The 24,776-nt window shown below is 33.8% G+C and overlaps 1 protein-coding gene across 8 annotated transcripts in view; it reads left to right on the forward strand.

Moving 5' to 3' along the window:
- The window catches only part of MRPL1 (mitochondrial ribosomal protein L1), a 77,065-nt gene that overhangs the window by 42,447 nt on the left and 9,842 nt on the right, over window positions 1-24,776 (forward strand). For 6 of the 8 annotated variants that reach the window (XM_045506129.2, XM_074345883.1, XM_074345878.1 and 3 more), the window contains exons 8-10: window positions 21,136-21,217; window positions 22,747-22,791; window positions 24,624-24,683. In XM_045506129.2, coding sequence (XP_045362085.1) covers window positions 21,136-21,217; window positions 22,747-22,791; window positions 24,624-24,682 — 186 coding nt within the window. In that variant the 3' untranslated portion in view covers window position 24,683. Of the gene's footprint in view, window positions 1-21,135; window positions 21,218-22,746; window positions 23,801-24,623; window positions 24,684-24,776 lie in introns of those variants that run through there. The other 2 variants (XM_010969289.3, XM_045506134.2) reach the window with 1 other exon arrangement.

A 24,776-nucleotide genomic window follows, 5' to 3' on the forward strand; every position in this document is an offset into this window, starting at 1 on the left:
AATATTTCTTAATACTACAGAATCTCTAGCATACCTATTTATGTAATTTTTTCTTGTGCAGTAACTATAGGGATAATAATAATATTAACAAAATTTAAACAGTGCCTACCAATTGCCAGGCACTATTCTAAACAATTTGCATGTATTGTGTCTTTTAATCCACAACCCTATGAGAGATAAATTATCATCCCTATTTTATAGATGAAGGAATGGAAGCCCAGAAAGTTTAAATAATTTTTCCAAAGTCTCACAGCTAGTGTGAGGCACGCTAGGTATTTGAACCTTGGGAGTCTCCTCCCTGTGCCATCTTGCCTAATGACTGGACTTACTCGAGTAGCTGTTACTCCTCCTCCCATTCTACTCTGAAGGAATTCTGCATTATAGCCAACAGCTAGTGGTCCAAGCTAATTAAGCTGTGCCCACTGTAGATCATCAGAAATATAAAAAAGATACTTAGCTAGTTTTATAGAAGGGAAACTTACTTTAGAAAGGGGGCAAAGCAAGTTTAATCCAGTCAGGAATTGGGAAATCCTTCAGTACAAACATCATTATCATCAAAGCTTAGCTCTAATTCATTTGGCATTGAGCTCTGCTGGAATCTGATGTTGGAATTTCCTTGTTCCCAAAAGGCTCTTGGCAGTGCTTCTCTTTTCTTAGGGATGACATTTTAATGTAAAAAACAAACAAAAAACCAAGTACAAATTTTAAGAGAATATTCTGGAGCTATAGAGACTTGGGCTTGAATATCTATTTGGCTGCTTAAAGAATGGCAGATTTTAAATAATTTTCCTTTTGTTTTTTCATTTAGTTTTCAAATTGAAGTATAGTTGTTGTATAGTATTATATGTTACTATACCATAGGTATAATGTAGGTATACGATGTAGTGATTCACAATTGTTAAAGGCTGTACTCCATTTATAGTTATTATAAAAATGTTGGCTATATTCCCCGTGTTGTACAAATATGCTCTTGTAGCTTATTTTATACATAATAGGTTGTACCTCTTAGTCCCCTACTCCTATGTTACCCCTTCCCCCTAAACAAGTTTCTTAATGTTGTTATGTCTCAAATTCCCACATCTATAAAACTTATATAGTAATATCTATTTTACAATGTGGTTTTGAACATAGAATTTTAAAATGATAGCAGCTATTGTTACTGTTGGTTGGACTTTTTGGGACTATAAAGTGTCTTTATAAGACTCTTTATAATTCCTAGCTATATCTTTTTTCTTAAGTAATGTTTTCTTAGGTAATGGTTTCAGTATATTGAAAAGCTAATAGTTTATATTAGATCCTGACTCAGAGTATAAAAAAATGGCATCTTATTCATTCTTTTTAACGAATACTATAGTGGTTGGCATGGGCTCCAGAACAGACCACCTTGATCTTTTAGAGATACAGTGCTTCTTCTTAATGAAAAAGAAATTTGTGTGCTGAAAGAGAATCTTTTCAAATACTTCTTAAATAGTATAGTATTGTAGGAGGTTGAGAGAGTGGGTTTAAGATTCATACCATGTGGATCCAAGTCCTAGTTCCAGATTAGAACTGTGCTACCTTGCTCTCTGAGCCTCACTTTTCCCTCATTCCCCATTTTCCCTCTATGTAAAGTGAGGTTGATAATGACATACTTTCTAGGTTAGAAAGGAGTAGATGAGATAATGGCCTAATAACTATTAAGCAGACTTCTTCTGGCTAAGATGGAGTAACAGGGACCTGATTTACCTTTCCACCTAAAGCAGTCAGCATTACCTTGATACCAAAACCAGACAAAGGAAATGACAGTCCAGTATTATTCATGGATGTAGATACTAAAATTATAAACTAAATTTTAGCAAATAGAATCCAGCAATGTATAAAAAGGATAAACATCATGACCAAGTAGAGTTTATCCTAGGAACAGAAGGTTAGTTTAACATTCAACAATCATTATAATTTACCATATTAACAAACTAAAAATCAAGTTGTGATTATCTCAGAGAAAACATTTGACAGAGTCTAACACTCCTTCCTGATTAAAAAGTCTCTGCAAACTAGGAATAGATTAACATCCTCAACCTGATAAAGGGGATCTAGGAAAAATCAACAGCTGACGTGGTACTTAGTGCTGAAAGGCTTTCCTCCTAAGATAAGGAACAAGATAAGGATATCCATTCCCACCCCTTCTGTTCAGCACTGATCTAGGGCATCTAAGTAATGCAGTCAGGCAGATAAAAGAGGCCTCCAGGTTAGAAGGGAAGAAGTAAAACTGTCATTTTGCACATGATAGCACGATCTAGCTAGTAGAACAAGGAAGTGAGTTAAGTAAGGTTGCAGGATACAAAATCAATATACAGAAATCAATTTATTTCTGTGTAACAGCAAAGAACATTTAGAAATTAAAATTTAAAACTAAGAAATGCCATTTATAGTTTCCATACACTGCAAACTTCAAAATGTAGTTGAGAGAAATTAAATAAAGAAGGTCTAAAGAAATGATGAGATGGATCATACTCATGTATCAGTAAACTCGATATTGTTAAGATGTCAGTTGTCCCTAAAATAATGTATAGACACAGTACATTCTCAACCAAAATCCCACTTATGTTTTTGTTAGAAATTGGCATGCTGATTCTAAAATTCATGTGGAAATACAAAGGATCTAGACTAGCCAAAATAACTTTGACAAAGAACAAAGTTGGAGGTCTATCTGATTTTAAGATTTATAAAGCTACAGTAATTAAAACAGTATGATGTTGATATCAAAAGAGACAAAATGATCAGTGGAATAGAATATAGAGTCCAAAAATAAACAAATAAATAAAAGATCAAAACTCACATAGACAACTGATTTAAAACAAGTACAAAGGCATTTTTAATAGTGAGGCAAGAGAGTCTTTTCAACAAATGTACTAGAACAATTTATCTATATGTGATAAAATGAACTTTGATCCATACTTCATACCAAATATAATTAACTCAAAATGTATCAAAGACCTAAATGTAAACTCCAAATGACAAAACTTCTAGAAAAAAAAGTTGAATTAGGGAATAATTTCTTATGTTTGACACCAGAAGTATGATCCACAAAAGAACAGGCTGATAAATTGTACTTTATGAAAATTAAAACCTTTTCTCTTTAAGAGATACTGTTGAGAGAATGAAAAGATAAACCACAAATTGGGATAAAATATTTGCAAATCATGTATCTGATAAATCCACAAAAGAATTCTTAAAACTCAGTAGTAAAAATATTCAGTTTTAAAAATCAGAATATTTGAACACACCTCACCAAGGTGTGACAAACACATGGCAAACAAATGACAAACACATTAAAAGATGCTCAGCATTATTAGTTGTTAAGGAAATACAAATTCAAACCACAATGAGATATCATTACACATCTATTGCAATGACTAAAGTTAAAAAGACTGACTATACCAAGTGTTGGTGAGGATATGGAGGGAGTGGAATGCTCATATGCTCATATTTTACTGTGGGAATGTAAAATGATGTGGCCTTTTTGACAAACAGTTTGGCAGTTTAAGAAGTTTAACGTCCACATACTATATGATCCTACTACTTCACATTTTAAATATTTACCAAGGAGAAATTAAAGCATATGTTCATGCAAAGATTTGTAAACAAATGCTTATATCAGATTTATTTATTTTTTCTGTATATATATTTTTATTGGCGTATAGTCAGTTTACAGTGTTACGTCAATTTCTGGTGTATAGCATAATGCTTTAGTCATACATGAACATACATATATTCATTTTCATATTCTTTTTCTTTTAAGTTACTATAAGATACTGAATATAGTTCCCTGTGCTTTACAGTATGAACTAGTTTATCTATTATATATATATTAGTATCTGCAAATTTTGAACTCCCAATTTATATCTTCCCACTTCCTTTCCCCTGGTAACCATAAGTTTGTTTTCTGTGTCTTTAAGTCTGTTTTGTAAATAAGTTAATTTGTCTTTTTTTTTTATATTCCACATATAAGTGATATCAAATGGTATTTTTCTTTCTCTTTCTGGCTTACTTCACTTAGAATGACAATCTCCAGGTCCATCTATGTTGTTCCAAATGGCATTGTTTTATTATTTTTTATGGCTGAGTAGTATTCCATTGTATAAATATACCACAACTTCTTTATCCAGTCATCTGTCACATTTAGGTTGTTTCCATGTCTTGGATGTTGTAACAGATTTATTTGTAATAGCCAAAAACCAGAAACATTTCATGTGTCCATTGACAGGTAAATGTATAAACACACTTTGTTATATTTATATAATAGAATATTTTTAATAATAAATAAACTATTGATGCATGCTTTAACATGGATGAATTAAAAAAAATTATGCTTATTGAAAGAAGCCAGACAAAAAGGAGTACATACTATGTGATTCCATTTATGTAAACTTCTGGAAGCTGCAAAATAATGTTTACTGACAGAAAGTAGACGAGTAGGGGACAGGGTGGCTGGAATAGGATAGGAAGGAGGGATTACAAAGAAGCAAAAGAAATTTTAGGAATGATTGACATGTTTGTTATCCTGACTGATGATGGTTTCACGAGTGTATACTCGTATCAAAACTTGATGTGCAACATATCCGTTCGAATACTATTTAGCAATAAGAAGGAACAAAATATGGATGTATGCTATGATGTGGATGACCTTCAGAAACATTCTCAGTGAAGAAAGCAGACACAGAAACTACATACTGTGTGATACCATTTATGTGAAATATCCAAAAAAGGTAAAACTATAGAGACAGAAAGATTAGTGATTGCCTGGGAGGGGGGGATGGGAAGGAACAAGCATTAATAGTAAATGTACATTAGGGATCATATTGGGGTGATGAAGATGTTTTAAAACTGATTTATGGTGATTGTTGATAAACTTACTAAAAAAATCAATGAATTGTAAATTGGAAAATGAATACTGTGATATGCAAAATATGCCTCTGTAAAGTTATTAAAAATGTAGCATCAAGTGTATCTCCATATATGTTTAAAAAAGTATAAAAATATGTTTACAGTTGTATATAATACAATATAACTATTTCATAAAAATATAATTGTCAGAGGTAACAGATTTTTAATAGAGGTTTCAAAGCAAAGTAATATATCTTCCTTAAAAGTTTTACATTTTCATGAGTGATGTTACTTTACAGTTGGAGATACTAAAGGTGTAATCTTGCTGTTATTGTTGTTTTTGCTAGTTGAGTTTAGAATGAGTCTGCAGATGAAAGGGCACTGACGTCATCATCGCCCACTTGAGGTCCTCCTCATTTTGGATAAAAGGGGTCTATCTAGAGCAGGGCCAACAAACTCTGGCCCATGGGCCAAATCCAGTTTGTGGCTTATTTTTACAGTCTGTGACCTAGGAATGGTCTTTACAGTTTCACATGGTTGTAAAAAACGAAGCAAACAAAAATTTGCAGAGATCGTATGTGGCCTGCAAAGCATAAAATATTTACTAGCTGGATCTTTAGAGAAAAAGCTTGCTGACTCCAAATCTAGAGAGGTGTTTTTAGGGAGAGGAAAATGTGTTAATTTTGTGTTTTTGTTTGCTTGAACAGGAGAGACTATCTTACTTTAGTTAAATCATCTGGATTTTCCTTGTTATAAGCAGCGTCTGTACTGCCACATTGCTTCAGGGTCTAGTTCTAATGATGCTGTAATGTGAAATTGATTTTTAATAGTTTAAGCTGGTTTTCCTTCTGTATCAAAGTGATAAAGACAATTAGTTGAATGATCTTTCTTAATTATCTGACTTGAGGATTAACATCTTGGGTATTAGAACTCAGCCACTAATGCCTTTGTGTATCAGAACATTTGTCAGCATTACTTGCAGGTAAATTAGTTTTGTTCTTAATATTTCCTATCATTTGTACCAATGGTTTACATATTCATAAAATTGGTTATGTCTGTATGTACCATCAGATCAAATACTCATGTCAGTGAAAATGTCATTCAGATGATAATGTCGAACATCATGCTGACAGAACAGACTGTTACTGGAATATTTAATTCTCAGTCTCTTATATTGCTATCATGTAGTCACCATTTATTTTCTCTTAGCATGAATAAGTTGGTTGGGGTAAAAGTAGGTTGGTGAGTGATCAGATTCAAGGGAAACATCTTAAAGCACAAAACTAAAAATAAAGATTTACAGGGAAGAAAAAGCAAATTTCTTCAGCTGGACCCTAACTTTTTAAAAAAATTATGACTCTTTCCATGAAATAGAAATGAAACTAAGGTAGATACTCAAAAAATGAAGTTGAGACATAGTATGTACCCGTCCAGTGTAAATGTTCTAAATAGCACTCTTTTAAAAAACTGAAGTATAGTCAGTTACAGTGTGTCAGTTTCTGGTGTACAGCACAATGTCCCAGTCATGCATATACATATATACATTCACTTTCATATTCTTTTTCATGAAAGATTATTACAAGGTACTGAATATACTTCTCTGTGCTATACAGAAGAAATTTTTTTAAATCTGTTTTTATATATAGTGGCTAATATTTGCAAATTTCAGTCCCAAATTTATCCCTTCCCATCCCTCTAAGTAGCACTTTAATTTCTAATAGTAATTAGATAGTTTTAAAATGATTTATCTGAGTTTATTATGTAGAAGACAATATAATAGTCATAATTATGCTACCTACGTAAATGTTGACATTTAAATATTTTAAATTTAATGTATTCACTTTATTAAATTCAAGCATTTTACAAAAATATATGAGGAAACACTGAAACCCTTCTCTCTGTAATTGTTTTCTCATGGGACTCCTATTAATAGTTTTATTTTGTAATAGAAATATTACAGCATAAACATAACACCCTTAACAAAATGCATTTATGTACACAATGTGCCACGTACACTGTTCTGTATCTTTCTTTTCCACTAATGTAATGTGTGTGTCTTCAGAGATGCATCAGTTTTTTCAAGCATGTGAACCATTTTGGCCTCATCACTTCCGCTCCATCCCACAGTCCAGAGATTAGTCACATGGTTTAGCTAAAGGTCTGTGCCATGTAGTGTCTAGCTGGGTCCCCTTGTGCCCGACTAAAACTTTAATTATTTAAAAGAAGAGGGGATGGATTTGAGAGACAATTAAGATTTTGCCACAGCTGAGCAGGGAGGAACCAAGAAACCTAAAAGAATAAGAAAATAAAAGGTGGGAATCTTTGTCCATTTTATTTATTACTGTATCCCCAATTCCTGGAATTTCCTGGCAAAGAGTAGATAATCAATAAATAATTATGTAATGAATGAATATGCAAATATGTAAATAAACAGAAGCTACTACCAATTAAAGATTAGTTATAAATTATTAAAAGACATTATGTAATATTTAGTGAATCAGTATTTTGTGAAACTTTAATTTAAACCTTTCAAACAATCCTTATGGAGTAATATGGAAAGCGTAAATTTTAATTCCTGGGATTTCACAAAATTAGAGTCAGAAGTAAAAATCTTACCCTCTATTCATTATAGGAATGCTTAGTCAGGTGTATATTTTGACATTAAACAAAAAATTAAACTGTCCAGATATTATAGCATAAACCTGCCAGAATAAAGACTTTGAAGTAATTTTCAAAGGGTGTCTGTTAGTATTTTACAACATACCACAAATCCATTTTTTGTTAGCTGTGAGGCTCTCAGAAACATGCTTTGTTTTTTCTCACTGATAGAGTCTGTGTTTGACTTAAGAATCTTGGCCTCTAGCCTACTTTTCTATATCACTTGTAAATTTTATTGTAAACCAGTCCCATTGTTGATTTTTAACTTGTCTTTTATTATAAGGTTAAAGTTCTTTCTGGTTTTATATTAATATTGATTTTCCCATTTTACAGAGGCACACATAATACCTTTATATTTGTCAAAACCTAAAATGTTCTCTCTCTTCCTCCTTTCACTTGTTAATGTTTATTGCCTCACCTATTTAAAAAACAAACGAATGTGACAGTGTTATAGTTAGATTTCACTTGCTGAGAGAGGTGGCGATCAAGAGATACAACTTTTCACTAGGAAAAAAATTACTAGAGCTGTAACATTGGGCACAGTAGGACTTGCAGTAGGAAGCATTTATCAAGAAGAGAGGACATGAGCCATAGTTTAAAGGAAAATTAGGGATGTGTGCATTTGGTTTATTTAACCTATCATAGTATTTCACATAATCAATTATGACTCTCATGGCTTACTATATACACTTATAAAAGAGTCTATAAAAACTGACCCATGTTTCTGTATATATGTTTTTCAAGTAGCAACTAGCTAACTTAAGTCTGAATCCAGTTCAATAGACTCTCACATATGTAGAAATACTGTAGTTTTCATGGGTTTTAGACTTTGATTTTCAAATCATTTCTAACCTGAAAATCTTTTGGGGTTAATTAAATTAGATAAAGTATGAGGCTAAAAACAGATTTCTGTTATAATGCACACTGGACCTTTTAAAGGGTGCAGTGTACTATATAAAATCTACTTAGTTTCAGATCATTCTTTGTAGTTTTGGCCCCTTTATAAGTGCTTTGTTGTCAGCACAGCAACTTGATGGGATTTTCTGCATTTCATAAAAAAGTGTTTAGCTTTCGAAAGAATGTTTAGTGAGGACCTGCTATATTTCCAGTCAACTTTTTTTTCTGTTTTAATTTTTTACTTCAAAGCAGTTCTTTTCAAGTATACATGTACATACAAGTGAGGCTTTTAAAAATGACTTTTCCCCATAATATTTTCTGAAAACCATAAAGTCAGGACTCTTGGTGATTTCTCTTCATTTTATCTTAGAGCATTGGGGATTCTTTGCGTTCATAGCACTTTAGAAAAGAATATCTAAATATTCATAACATTTCAAGTAAGAAAACAATGAAATATCACATATTATCTTGGAGTTTATTGCTTAATAGCCTAGTTAAGCTCTTATTTGCAAATACTATCAATTTTGGCATATCTTTTTCCTCACTTTTTAAAAATTTTAAGTGAATGGGAAAGTTGAAAGAATAGTATAATGGACACCTATATACTCATCACTTAGATTCACCAATTTTGTCACATTTGCTTAGAAAAACTAAGTGGTTTGCTTAGAGAAAATTAGATGTTCTATATTTTCTGAACCACTTAGAATAAAGTTGCAGACATCATAATGCTTTACCCCTAAATATTTTCACAGGCATAGCCTACAAGTAGGACATTCTTCTATATATGTTTTTTAAAGTACTTTTGTTTTTTAGCATAGCTTATAGAATTTATTTATTGCTACTTTTTTCTATTCATAAATTATTGATTTGCTGTTTTTCTTTATTCTGTTATCTTGAGGTTTTTTTTCTGGATTGTTTTCTCATTTTCTAAGTTTTTAATGAGATTTGTAAATTTTTTTTTTTAATAATGAAAGGGTTTAAATTTGTGAATTTACCTCTAATTATATGTTTGATATTTAGTTTCCTTGTCATTATTTTCTGTCATGGGATTTTTTATTCTTAGGGAGAGTATTTCAAAATTTGGAACTTTTTTTGGCTCTAAGGTTTTATTAAACTCTGACTGCATTATGGTTGAAGAATGCATCCTTTTTCGTTTCTACTTTAAAAAAATTTCCTGAGACTTTAATTGTGACTTACATGTAACATTAATATTCTTTTTTCAAGTATCCCATGGACTCTTGAAAATAACATGTGTTCTGAGGCTTCCAGGTGGTAACTGATTAGAAAATGTCAAATCCTAAGTCAGCAATGGAGAAAGCCAAAAAATTAATATAATCTACACTTCAGAATCTTTAAAAAGGCTCAGGATCTGGCTCTAAGTACTTCTGGAATTGAGTGTTAATGGTATGTGGGGGGATGGAGGCAAGAACACTCTGAAATAGGGAGAATTCATTGAAAACTATAGAAAAATTTTACATATTTTATGACACTGAGAAACTGCACTTTCCCATGCTAGCAGATGATGGGAAAGATTAAAACAGGGTCTTTTACTAGAGGAGATCAGGAGTTGAGAGAATTGGAAAGAGAGATACTAAGTGAATATGTGTGTGTACACAGAAAGATGGAAAACCTTTCCGTCTTCCCCATCCACCCTTGTTCCCTGACTTGGCTCCCACAACTTTGGCCATCAGTCCTCACCCTCTAGGCAGTAGGATATTAGATTGAGGCTTGGTTCAAGAATAGTAATAATAGTTAAGCTTTTAGGCAGCTTTATAATATTTTCCTTCCCATTTGAACATTCATGGTGGTTTTATTCTTTTCTTTCAATTTCTGGATGGAGTGATAGTTGTTCATTTCTGGTACTTTGATGAGAATTGTTTGACATAATTTAAAAATAATTGTTAAAATTTGTGGTTTGTTCTTGATGATCGTTTTCAGGCTCCCCTTTTCCTTCCCCTGTCTTTTTCTTTTCTTTCTTTCTTTTTTTAATTCTCTTTAATAGCTCTCTGAAGTGTTTCTTTTCTATTTTTTTCCCATCTCTCTCTCTCTCTTTTTTTTTTTTTTTTCTCTTCTCTACTCCTTCCCTCCCTCCTTGTTTGTCCACTTACGTGTTAGAAAGACATGAAAGATAGAATTGAATTTATGGGAAAATTAGTATGAATTAGTTGGAAGTAAATACCACAGAAAAGTTTTTCAATGACATGCAACAAATTAATTTTGATAGCAGAGTATCTAATCGAAAATGTTGCTTGATAGATTCTGCCTCAGTTAATAATGCTGTGTAATTAACAAGTAAGTTGTTTATATTAAAGTGTTTTTAACATAAATGTTCTCTAAAGATGTTTAAACATTTTCTTATAATCTTATTTATTTATTACATCATAAAACTTTTTAAACACATTTGACAGTCTTTGAATTATTACTAATTCCAAATTAGTGGCACCAATAAGTTTATTATGAAACATTGATTTCTCCTGTTAAGTAGGGTCCTGGTCTTCCTATTTATTTTTTATATCACAGGACAGGTTTCCACTAGTATTCTGTAAAATTAAGTAAAAGAGTATTCTGGAGAACAGTGTACTTTCAAAATATGTGTGCCACTGTTCTAATTTAGAAACGATTGCTTTTTCTGTTCTTTTAATTTATTAGTATGTAATTAGAACATAAAATCTTGAATAATTTGGGTTGAGGAAGACTTAAAAACTTCACTAAATATGATTGAAGTTTTGAAGAACCTCTTTTAAAAGTAATTTAATAGCCTATCTTTGACATGAATGGTTATCATAGCATTAAAGGAAAGACAACTGTAGCCCTTTTATAATGGTATAAATATCCAGATTTTGAAGACTTAACAAATAGTAATGCTATTGGTAAATCACATCTAAGCTCATTTTCTAAAAAGGAAAAAAGAGGATAGGACAGCCCAGAATTTTGTTTATACCAAAACATGCCAGGACCTGATTTAACTAGTGTTTCTTGACTGGGTTTCAGATATACTTGCATTTTTGACATACTTAATATAAAGACAATGTCTTTGATGTGCTTTTTTCCCCCACCCTTCTTTTTAAAGTTGTAGACTTGGTCCATTCATAGATGTGTATCACTATGTTTTGCTTGTGTAATAGTGAATTGTTTTGTGGCAAGAATGTTGTCAACTTGGCAGGTAATAAAAAATGAAGTATATGGTAACAAAGATAAACAAGTTTAGGGCAAGGGAATATAAACATAGTAAAATCTTGTGTTGAAATCAGAGCCTTCAGTTTTAGCGAACATGTTAGAACAGGAAAAGTGAATGTGTTGGAGTTCAGGTAAACAACAAGATGTGGGTAGTATAGTACACGGAAATTAAAGGCTTATTTTGAAGCATCTGGGTCCATAAGTTTCAAAAGTGGCAAGCAAGAAATATTGCTTAAATCAATTAGATACAAACAATAGTTGGATACAAGGCAGCAGCACATTGGCTCATGGCTTATTGCCATTTCCCCTCCTCCTTTCCTCCATTTCTTCTAGTTGATGATTAACTTTTCTTTGGTTGCATTATTTTTGGTGTACTACAGTATACTGTGTCATAGATAAAGAAATTAAAAAGTAGAAGATAAAATGTAGAATGTAAAAGTCAAATTCTGTATGTTTTAGTTCTCGTTAAAAATAAAGGAAGTTGATTGGCAGTAGATCTTAGATTTCCAAGAGAATGGTGATAAGAAAGAGGAGAAAATAATATTTATCCAAGACCCAGTATGTGCCAGCAATTTGCTTGATGCTTTATCGTGAGAGATGTTTACTTAACTGGGATGAATAGTCCTTGTAGTATTTTAAGTTACATCCTTTGGATGGATTTTTATCAGTGTTCTTATCAGTAGGAATATTAGAATCAAAAATAGTTTATTATCATTTCCAGTTTTTTTAATCTATACTGTTGTGAAATCAGATGATAATATCTCAGAACTTTTCAGACTAAGAAGTATGACTCTCCCCTTCTATCAGATATAAATAGTAGCATAAGAAAAACCATACCACTTGAGAGAAACCAATAACTTTTCTTTTTAATTCATTGCATTACCTAAACAGTGTAGTGATCATTGATTAATAGGATAACACATGTTAATAAAAAATATGAGTGTGGCGTAACGTGTAATAGGGGAGTAAACTGACTTCCTTTCCTTTGTTTGTCAATCCATTTGTTAATAAGTAGTTGTGTATAAGTACTGCACACACAGTATACTGCACACACAGCTTTCTTTTGTTAGCTTTATTTCAGAAACCAGTGATAAGTATGACAGCTGTTACTGCATTCTGTCTTTATCCAAATCCAGCAGAAGAAATTGAGTCAATCTGAAAAATAATTCCCTGTGACTTTCATTAGTGTTATTTCTAAACAAATAATAACATGTAGTAATATAGTATTTATAGTAGATAATAAAGCATCTGTAATACTCTATTATGAATTATTAAATATATTAGATATAAACACAAAATTAAGCACTTTCCAAATAGCTTTATCATGAGCAATGATGAAGGCTGTTTCTGCGTAACAGCACTCTGGATTTTGGTAAAGATACTCATTTGTTAAAGTGATACAATGCAGAAGTCATGCCACAACTTGTCTTTGCATGAATTTTCATATATTTGGGGACAAATAATGTATTGCAGGGGTTGGCAAACAGTGGCTCTGTTAACTGTTCTTGTACCACCTGTGAGCTTAGAAGGGTCTTTTAAAAGGTTGTATAAAAAAAGAACATGCAGCAGAAATTCATATGTGGCCCTTTAAGCCTAAGATATTTACTCTCTGGTTCTTTACAGAAGAAGTTTGCCAACCCTAAAATATAAATATGTGAAACATAAGCCTAGGAAGTTCTAGTTCCAAGTGAGATGGTGTAATAATCACATGACACCCTATCTCTCTCAATGAGTGCTGCTATTATAAAACCTGGATGAAATTCACAGAGCAGCTATTTAAGACTCTGAAAAGTAAATAGTAGCAGGCGAATTAGGGAAGACCAGAATTTGAAATACTACCAAACTGGTGGCGAGTTTGCCATTTTTCTGTTTGTGTTGTCACATGGCCTGGAAGAAAACCAGGAAGTGGACATCAGTGCTGGCAGAGAGGGTCCCGGGAGAGCTCTCGGAGAAGCTCTGTGCTTCAGACTTGGGAATCAGAGACCACGGCAGTGACAGTGGGTGCAGAGGAGGACACAGGTATCTAATTGAAGAAGGGGGGGGGGCTTCCTTTCTGATGAGAGGATCTGTGGTCACGAGAGGTGGGGGCATATCACCTTTCTTTATTTTCTCTCTCTGTTCCCTGCCAGTTGGCCCTCACTGCAGGAACACTTGGAGAAAGTAAGAGGCAAAATAGGGTAAATAAAACCTCAGCTTTCTGGGCAGAGTGCCGAAAAGGAAAGCCCCAGGGAACTAGAAAATACTAGGGATATCAAGGAGAGGGGGAAACTTAGGAAAGGGACCTCATAAAAATTATGTATTATTAACTCCTGAGGTTGAAATTAATGGAGGTGACAGAGGAGAGAGTCAGAACTTGAAGATCGATCATAAAAATTATTCAATCTTAAAATCAGAGATGAAAGATTGGAGGAAAAAAAGAGCATTAAGGCCCTATGGGACAATAACAAAGATCTAAGTTTCATATCATTGATGTCTCAGAAGGAGAGGAGGAAGTATTGTGCAGAAAATTACACAACATTGTAAATCAGCTATATTTTAATTAAAAAAAATAATGGCAAGATTACAGAAAAACTCTCATACATTGATGGTAGGGATACAAAATAGTACAGCTTTTCTAGACAGTTTGCTATTGTCTTATAAAGCTAAACATACATTTACTAGTATGGCCCACCAATTTTACTCCTATAGAGTTGAAACATTTAAAGTCAAATCAAAAGTTACTGTTCACACAAATATCTGGACACAAATATTTATAGGAACTATATTGATAATCATCAGAAGATGAAAAACCCAGCTATCGTTCTGTGTGTGAATGGTGTTTTAAAAAACCCCTCTGGTACATCCATATAATGGAATACTACTCAGTGATGAAAAGAGTATAAACTGTAGATCAACGCAACAACTTAGGACACTCTCAAAAGGTTACGTACTCTAACCTGAGTGAGAGTAATCTCAAAATGTTATATACTGGAACAACATAATTAGTTTGCTAGGATGCATGGTGCTGGTGTTGGTGAGGGTGTGGAGGTTTGTGTCTATCCCTCAATACCAATTGTGAGAATGATTTTTATTTTGTTTCAAGGAAATGTAAAGAAATAAGGTATGCCTTGTCATTTACAGCATCTTAATGGACTGGTTTTGTAATTTAAAATTTCTAAAGTTAAACTAGTTTTTAAATGAGTAAGTAATAACATGCAAATAGTAAAATATTTGAAAAATACTGATAGCATAAGTAAGAATAAAAAATTATTTAAAAATTGCCATTGGTAAATTTTAGTGCTTTTTCACTACTGTTCTTTCTCTGTGCTTTTTTTTTTCCTTCTTCTTGGTATAGAGTAGAAACCTTATTCATTGATCATGGAATGGAGAAGGGAAGGCTTAAGCCCTAAAAACACCTTCTCCCTGAGGGGAGGGAAGTAAATGAATTTTAAGGAGGCAGGCAGGTCATTAGGGCTCTAGGAAAGGGGAGAAGATTGCCAAGGGAACTATCCATGTGTTTTTTTGTTTAGGTAATTGCTAGCATACTATATATTGAGTTTTGTATTTTTTTTCCTTAAATACTTTGTCTTGAATATTTTCCCAAATCATTAAAATTCGTGCAAAGTATTATTTTAATATCAAGCTGTATCATGTGGATATATCATAATTTATATAACCTTAGTCCTTTTTTGGGACATTCATAGATTGTTTCTAATATCTGATTATTATAAATATCATTCCTGTGAACACAAATTCACAACTCATATGCACAGACTAGTCTGTGTATAAATGTGCAACTTTTTGTTGAAAAGTCTGAATTTAGTGGGGTATGAACATGAAGTAGTCTTCTCCATTCCCTGATTCCAAAGTGTGCAGTGTATGATTTGTCTTCTATGTTATGCACAGGCATATTAGGTGGTTCTCATAATTCCGGTAACTGTCAGTAATTAAAAGTGCAGCCTGATCCGATTCAAAACTCCAGTCTCATATCCAAAGATTTTCCTGTCCAGTTTGGAACCAGGCATTTTTGGCTTGTGATCTGAAGTGGGGAGGTCTTATTATGGTTTCATTTACACCTTCTCCCACTCTAGACCATAGAATGCTGCAATGAAATGATTCCGTTCTAAATACCTCACCCCAATCCCTGTTCCAGGCTTAACCCCTCTGCTTAACCAAGGGAATAAGGGAGAAGAGGCAGCTGCCCCTCCTTATCTGCCCACATCTATGGTCCCCTCTTCGGTTGTTGATGCTTCTCTGGCCAGCTGTTATTTGATGTCCTTTAAGCATATGTTCAACCAGCCAGTCTCATCTGTTGGCGGGGACCCCAGTCTCAACACAGGAGCCTCTTGGAGCCTTCCTCTTGGCCTTCTTCTACTTAGGAGGGTTGTTAATTATGGTGAGAACTTTTTGGTGGCCTTAATTGTTGGCATCTTTCTTTAAAATATAGGGTACTAAGTGGCTCTTTTGTTTTTAGATTTAGGCCCTGGTCATCAGTCCTGAAGAAACTTCCAGAAAAGCCCCATGTAACACCTTGTTTCAAGTGCATATTTTAATTTTATGACATGGTTGACAACGATTGCTAAGCATTTTCCTACTTTTATTTTAAATGGTAGTAGAATTCTTAGCTTGACAAAACTTTTTTTTTTTTGCCTCCTCTGCATAGTGGATGCATTATAGGATACCAAAGTCTATCGGTACCCAACAAAGCTTTCTGTTAAACAAAACAAAACAAAAATCTTTTATGCTCAAGCAAAAATTAATGATTACTTTTGCCCATTCATTTTCTCAGACATCCTTTGGTCTATCTTCCAGACCAGGGGTCTGCAAACTGTGGCCTATGGGCCACTTCCAGCTCTCCATCTGTTTTTGTAAGTAGAGTTTTGTTGGAACACAGCTGTAGTCATTCGTCTGTGTATTGTCTGTGACAACTTCTGCACCACCAGCAGAACTGAGTATTTGCAACAGTGACCGTTTAGCTGGCAAAGCGCAAAATGTTCACTGTCTGACCATTTACAGAAAAGGTTTGCCAACTCTTGTTTTACACCCATTCTTTAAAATTCTCTAAAACATAGACCAGTAATACCATTTGTCTGCTTAAAAGCATGAAGTAGCTTCTCATTGTTGACAGAATATATTCTAAAATCTTTAGCTTTACATTCAGATCTTTCTGTTGTGGAGTCTCAAATCATTATATGAAGTTCAAGTTCAGTACTTCCTGTTATTTTTAGTAATGCAACTTGAAGTCTAGAGTTATAAATTGGCAGCCTACAGGCTGAATTTGGTCCCCAGACTTGTTTCATTGAATCAGCATTTAAAAACTGGATGATATCACATAGAAATTTAGATTTCTAGTTATTCTTGACAAGTCAAGAGTTCTGATAAAACTGCCCCCAAAGCCTTCAGTGTAACATTCTGTTAGTGCTGAATGACTTCTGCCCCCTTCCTCTGGAGCAGTGCTCTCCACGTCTGCACAGCTTGTGCCCTGCAGGTCCTGTGTGCATATGCACTCATAGCCAGTCCTCTTCAATCATGTGTGTTTTTACCTGCTCTGGCCACAGTAGGTATTTGAGTTTGCAGCCCTGGGTCTAGGTAAAGTGAGCTGCCTCATGGTCATCTGATCCATCTGTTCTCACATTACCTCATGTTGCTCCTTCTGCCTAGAATATCCTCTTTGTCCTTCAAAACTTTTCATCCTGTAAGACTCAGTTTAAATATCGTCTTTTGAAGCCTTCCCTGTCAAAATCAATCACTTCTTCCTCTACCCTTGTGGCACTTTGTTCATACAATTAAGAGTGGCACCTGTCATGTATTTTAGTGACCAGATGGTAAGCTCCTTGACTGTAAGGTTTATATCTTACTCATCTTTCTGTTCCTAGTCCCCAGCATGTTTCTTGACAAAGAGTGCAGGCCAAGTCAATGTTGCTAAATGGTATACTGTTAACATCTAAAAACTGGGAAGGTAGAACCGGATTCATTATACAGGAAGAAAAATTCATATTTTTCTCACTTAAATGTATATTCTTTTCCTTTCAGTATTTCACGTAGTTTCCTCTTTTTGTTCCCTTAGTTTATAACAAACTTGTTTATATATTCCAGAAACTGATAACTTCAGTTTTCGTAAGGATTACCAACACTTACCAGCCATGTCCAGAGTCACAAGCTAGTAAGTGGTGGAAATGGAGTTCAAAGTCACATTTCTCTGCTTTTAGAGCTCCTTCACATAGCTCCTGGGCCACTCCTTACCATGTGTGTGCTTTTGAATAAGTTACAAAGTTTTCTAAGTTCTCAGTTTCTAACTGTAAAAGAGGAATGGTAATGGTACCCATCTTCAGGATACTTGGGAAAAATGAATGAGAATGTCCTTGTAATGCTTAGAACAGAGTTTGGCTTAGAGTAAGTGCCCAATAATAGAGCTGCTCAGTCTATTATTATTGCCATTGTTACCAGACTGTCTTCCTTTTCTTGGTTTAAACTGTTAGGAGTCAAGGGAATTAGAAGTATTGGCCCATATGTAGAAACCATATGTCAGACCACCCTTTATATACTCTAAGAACACTGCATTTGGAAGAGATTTTGGAGGTCAGATGTTCTAACAAGTGCTTATCCAAAGCAGCAGTTCTCTCTGCAGTTTCCAGTTAGAGATAAGCAGTCATCTAGAGGCTGTTAGAACATGTACAGTGACAGAAGCTGGCCACTTTAGGAGGAACATGTGATTGTTTAAAAATTACACACACATACTTTGCTTTTCTTTTTTAGTTCTGTCCTCTGTAAAATGTACACAGTTAAGTTGAATCCTTTTTCCGCACTGCTGTCCTTAGTCCTTCGATGTATTTGAGCGGACTGACATCAACACTGATGGCTCTCACAGTGTGGCCCAGGGATCTCTTCTATCTGGGACGCTTTCATCAGGAGCCCTTCTTCTCTCTTCCCCTTCTTTTAAAAGATCTAAGAATTCTTGAAGACCCTAAAAGTGTAGGCTAAAATTTTTGTGTGCCTGTGTGCATTTTTCTAGAATGAGGTTTGATAACCTGAAAAAGGTTTAAGAATCACTGTCTTAGACACTCTAATGGTAACGGCTTGTCCTGCTTATGTCCACATCTAAAAGGGACAAGAAGTGGTTAAGAACCACTGTTTTTTAAGTTTTCTCATAATGATAGAAAGTGATTAAAGACAAAGATTAGGGATCTTTGAAAGAGAATTCGTGGAAAGAGGAAAATCTGAGTTAAAACAAAGAGAGTTCACCTGTATCCACTGAGCCACACCCTGACATCTTTCGGAAGTCTTCCATCTAGTCTGCTTAGGGAATTATTTTTGACATAATATGAATGTTAAGCAGAAGGGAGGATTCAGTATGTCAGTCTTAAAAAACATTTATACTACAGAACAGGGAGTAACTATAATGCCCTGCAGTGGACAATCACTGTAGCTAAATTTAGATAGTATTGTGACTGTTATATATTCAAATATACTTATGAGTGTATACACAAACAGTGTTTTAGTTCAGTATCCCCTTCAAGGTTAACCCATTCCCTCCCCCCAAATGTTTTCCCCTGCTGTACAAAGTCTTATGCTCTGCTGTTGAGAATCTAAAAGACAGTATAGCCACAAATGGTCCTTCCGATCTTTGTGAGACCATAAAATATTATGACATGGAAAAGCACGGTTGGAAGAGCAGAGCAGCTGAGATACAGGCAGAGAAGCTTATAAATGTTGCTTTCCCGAATTATTGCTGGGTCACTTTTGGCCCAAATAAATTTCCTATGCAAGTTTTGATAAAATGCATACATACATGCATACATTTTTTTGTACATAGCTATCTTGTCATCAGTAGCCAATTGTGTAATTACAGTTATGCCCATAAAATATTAAACTTTTTCATAATTTTACATAATATCTAAAAGAGAAAGTAAAATGAGGTATTATGGCTATAAATATATTTTAAGATTCAGTAGAGGACACAGAGGTGCTAAAATTTGGACAGACGTGTAAACTATTTTTTAAAACAATTTATTTTAAAACTTAATGAGATCATTGAAGACATTTGTTTGGCATTTCTAAAGCATATGTTAGCTTACTGTAGGACTGGCAGTGTAAGTACAGAAAAGATAGTTACAAAAATCTGAGAAGTTTAGTATGTACATTCTAACAGTATAGCTTGTAACTATTAAAAAAGATACATTGGACATCTTGCTTTTTCTTGTATCTATTGCCTCTCAAATTTAAGGTGGGTATAGGTCTTTAACAAAGGGTAAAGGAACTCCCTAGAGTTGTGGTGGTTACTTCAGTTGATAATAGAAAGAAGGACATTTTGAAGTAAAGTGGAAAATTAAGAAAGGAATGAAAGGACACATGTTGATTGGTACTCTTAGTGTTTTGTTTTCTTTTGTTTATTTTCTTTTTTAACATAGCAAATGTTAGGTGCATTGTCCATGTATGGTGAACCACTTGCTTCAGTGCAAATTAAAGTCTGTAAGGTCTGTGGATTTAATAAGACGAACTAAACAATTCTTTCTTTATTGATTTTTCCTTTGAAAACTCCTACTTGTGGATTGGCATAAAGTAAAAATTCCTCAAGTAACATCCACACCGTCTCATTTAGGGTGTGGTATTGCATCATGCCCAGGCGAGAGTCGAATACATGCTGTCTGATGATGAGCACAGGTTTTTGTAGGAGAAATTCTCTTTATGCTTATGCACCACATTTCTTACTGTGGTCTCAAGAGTCATTGGAAAATAGAATTCTTGTTTGAACTTGAACTCTTACTGTGTAATTTTTGTCAGTAACACTGTTATAAGTTTTATGTGATTTTTTAAAAATTGATTCATTTGGCAAAGTGCAGAATCCTGTAAACATTGGAATGTAATATAACTGATTTTAGCTGATATATTTAAGAATAACATGCATTGAATTTGAATGATAAGCACAAGGCCTTTCCAAAGATGTGTGCTGGGTTTGGGGGTTTTATGAATGGGGTTCATTCACTATGTGTTTACTTACTGTGGTTTTCACTAAGTAGCAGGATAATTGTTATTACAGAGTTAGAGTGTTAGCGTTAACATCTTGAAAATGTCTCTTTGTGAGACGTGTTAGCTGAATGTGTGTAGTCAAGTAGTTTTATTTTGGACTTGGGAAAGCAGTAACTTCTAAACATTTTCTTAGTTTCTTTTAAAAAATAAATCAACAAATAACTTCAAGGGAAAATATTACGAATTCCTTGGGGGTGATGATGTGGGGAGGATGCAGGTAGGGTGTGTATTCTGCCCCAGGATGTGCTTTGGGGAAATCCTTGAATTTCAAGTAGAACAACTTCAAAACACTTTTCTATATGTTCTAAAAGGTCATTAAGTCTTGACATGTAAAGACACGTGAATGTAGCATTCTAAAAGAAGAGTAATTGAAGTTCTTTTCTTTCACAGTGGAGTCTCTTAATAGATGATGTGCTTTAGTTGAATTTTGAAAAAAAAAAAACCTGCCTGGAGTAAGTACTGATACAGCTACCAAAACTTGTAATATCATCCTCTTGAACATCATTAATGTTGTATATCCTTTTCTTTCAGCTGGATATGTCAAGTGACCAGATAGCTGCCAATCTGCAAGCAGTTATCAATGAAGTTTGTAGGCAGAGACCACTGAATCTGGGTACGTGGTTCGCTGGGGTAGGCTTCCCTATAGCCCTGTGATACGTGAAAAATGTAAAATATTAAGAAAACTATCCAGTTAACATGCAACTACAGTAACAATGAAATTTCCAGGGATTAAAGAAATAAAATTTATTTCTCCAAAGGATTCCTAATTAACTTATTAACAAGTTGTAGTTATTTAGACAGGAGAGCTCTTTAACATTAATAAGGAATGCATCCTAAAGCCTTTGTAAATTCCCACATTATTTCTACCATTAAATGTAATAAAGTCTGAAAGAAAACTGTAACTGATTGCCTTAAACTTACAGTGGTGTTTAAGTAGAAGCTAAAATCATTTATGAGATAAATGCTGTTTTGAAGCCAGACCATTTACTTTGTCACTGGTACTAGTGATTGGCTTCTTTAACCTTACTTATTTTAGAAAGGAAACAAGGTTTTTCATTATGTCATGAGAATCACTCTTTATATACTGAGTAATTCACAGAGAACAGTGAAACTTGGTCAAGATGTGGAAGCTGGGTCAGGCCAGGAACACGTCTAGTACCCACTGCATTACCTGCCACGCACAGGCCTTCCTCAGGCAAACGTGTTCTCTCGTGGCTGGTTGAAGCCACGCGAGAGTCCATTACCCTCAACTGACTGTGCACTTACAGGTTTGCCATTATAGGATAGGGATCAGTTATGTTTAGTTTTATAATCCAAGTATATAATTAAAACACAGCCTTAAGCTATAAGCTATTTTTAACCTTCTTTTGGAGTTAAACACACTGGTGAATAAACACCTCATTTGTTATATCTTCTTGCCATATCTTGCCTAGATATGACCATAATATTAGTGATTATACGTGTATGGATTCTTAAATTTTATGGAGAACTTTGATTGCAGCATAGGATCCTCTGAGCCTATAGCAGGAGTAGAATGATGGACAGTAAATCTCTACAAGCAATTTAGTTTTCCTCTCTTTCCCACTTATCTTTTTTTTTTTTTTTTAAATGGAAGTGCTGGGGATTGAACCCAAGACCTCATGCATTCTAAGCAGGTACTCTACCCACCCCCCTTTGCCATTTTTAATGAGGTCCCTTAACACTGTTCTTATGAAAAGCCTTTTAATTTTTAAGGAATTTTACTAAATGTTTGGTAACACAGAGGTAGCATCTGTGCTGGCTGTTTTAAATAAATATTTAGCATCTTGTCACCAAATGTAAATATCACCACCTGCTCCCTTCACTGTTGACTTGGCAATAAAATAAATTTTAGGTGATCACCTTCTGGAAGAGAGCAATGAATTATTAGTAAATACGTGTAGTTTCAGTGATAAATGTCTAACGTTCTAGAGTACAGCTTGTTTGACTTCTACTCTAGAAATTAAATGGTCTTCCATTTGTTATAATTCAAAATAATAGTTCAGTTATATGAGTACTTTTCAAGTGAAAATATATGAGACCTTATAGTTTCTTGTTTTATGTTTGCATTTGCTCATTAGGTATCTCTGTCAAATAAAATGAAAATTGATTCTTTGTTTTCAGGACCCTTTGTGGTACGTGCTTTCCTTCGAAGTTCAACAAGTGAAGGTTTGTTACTAAAGATCGAGCCGTTGTTGCCTAAAGAAGTAGAAACCAAAGAAAGTAACACATAAGCTGCCTAAATGTGTTGCATTGTGAAATTATTTTCAGTGGATCAAGAAGCAACAAAGAAAATTATAAAACTATAATTTCTATGTTTTGTGTCTTGTTATTTCTTGATCATCATACTTGAAAGTGAATTTTAACACTGGGAAATCTTACAGTGCTTTCAAAAATAAGAAAATAAAATTTACTGTGTCTGAACCTACCTTTTAGATCCTGTTAAATTTTCTTCTTGGAATTCAGATTCTACATGCTGATAATTATAGCAGCAATTTCTAGCTTAATAACTTTCCCTTGAGAGCCATACCATCTGAGGGAAAAGTAACATCCTCAATTCCCATAAGACAGAGAATAGCAGGAATCATGAGCTATGTCACAAGTATGACTATTTTCTAAAGAAAAATGTGGAAAATGTTCATTCTAAAAAATTCTACCTGTCATTTGTGATAGCATGAATATAGAAAATGACTAAGTCATTAAAACTGGTGGTGGGAAATCTTTTTTTTCTCTTAGGAATCAATTAATAGTATTTATATTTTTTGTAATAGCAATAGTGTATATTTTAATGGTGCTTTGCACAAGGCACTGTGTATAGTGATTTCATATACTTCATTTGATCCTGAATTCCTCTGCTTAATAACAACTTGTCAGTGTTTGCTGAATGAATATCCAATGAGATAGATAAAACAGCTTAACTTATTGATGAAGAATCAGGCTAAGTTCAAGTGCCAGTTTGCAATCTGGTGTTGGTCCTCAAGTGTTCACTGGTATGTGACAAAATGAAAAAAGTAAGGATAATTTTGGCATGCAGTTGCCCACTGTCCTTTCTTGGGAATGATTTCCGTTACTCTGAGACTTCTTCCACTTTTTTGGGGATGTTCAAGGGCTTTTTCTTGTATGAAATAATAGTGCTGATAAATTTGTTGGTAGATTTTAATAAAACTTTATAAAGATATTTTGATGGCTCCATGTAGGTCTCTCAATTGTTTATGAAATTTCAGTGGTCTGAGAAGTCTAAATGACTGTAAATAACCATTGTACTCCACTAAGCTTTTTTCCCCACAGGAAAATTAAAATTCAAAACTATTTACTAAAAACCACTGTAAAATTAACTACAAAGCAGTAACCGCAGTTACCTTATAGTGAGTGTCTACCACTGTCTTATGCTTCATATGCGTCCTCTAATTTTACCCTCACAAAGATTCAGTGAGGAGGGTGGTACTCCCATTTTATAGATAAGGAAATTGAAACTTGTGTGAGGTCCCTTAAATGGCAAACTAAGATTCAAACCTACATTTGTCTGATTTTAAAGCCTCTTCTCTTAATCATTAGGCTATTTTACCTCCTTTTTATATATTCTAAGATAAATTAAACTGTTGAACTGAACAGTTTAGAAAATTTTAAATATTGAATAATTACACTTCAGTTTCTTGGTATGTCTAGTTATATGGGGTTCTGGCATAACTTGATGTCAAGAAAGTAGAAATAAAAGGGTTGGAGGAATGGGATGAAAAAAGAGCAGAAAAAATATCTACTTGTTTCCCACAGTTTCGGTCTTCTGAAAGTGCACTGATTAATTGTTATTTAAAGAGCCTAATTCAAAGAGTAGAAACTTATTGTATTCATAGATTTTCTTCCGATTAATAGAATAAGTATACTCTTACTAAAAATTTTAGAAACACTAATAAATATAAAAAAGTAAATCACTCAGAATCCTACTGCTCAGATAACCAGTATTAATGTTTTGGTATTTTCCATTATCTTTTTTCAATTGACAGACAGAGACAGAGAGAGATACAGAGAAACAGAGAGAACATGCACACACATGATGTTATAAAGTAAGCATTTCCCTATATTATTTAAAATCTCATATGAAAAGCATTACTTTAATGGCTGAGCAATATTTCATCCTGTTGATGCTCTAATTTATG

Source organism: Camelus bactrianus, chromosome 2, assembly GCF_048773025.1.
Source record: "Camelus bactrianus isolate YW-2024 breed Bactrian camel chromosome 2, ASM4877302v1, whole genome shotgun sequence".
Lineage (NCBI taxonomy): Eukaryota > Metazoa > Chordata > Mammalia > Artiodactyla > Camelidae > Camelus > Camelus bactrianus.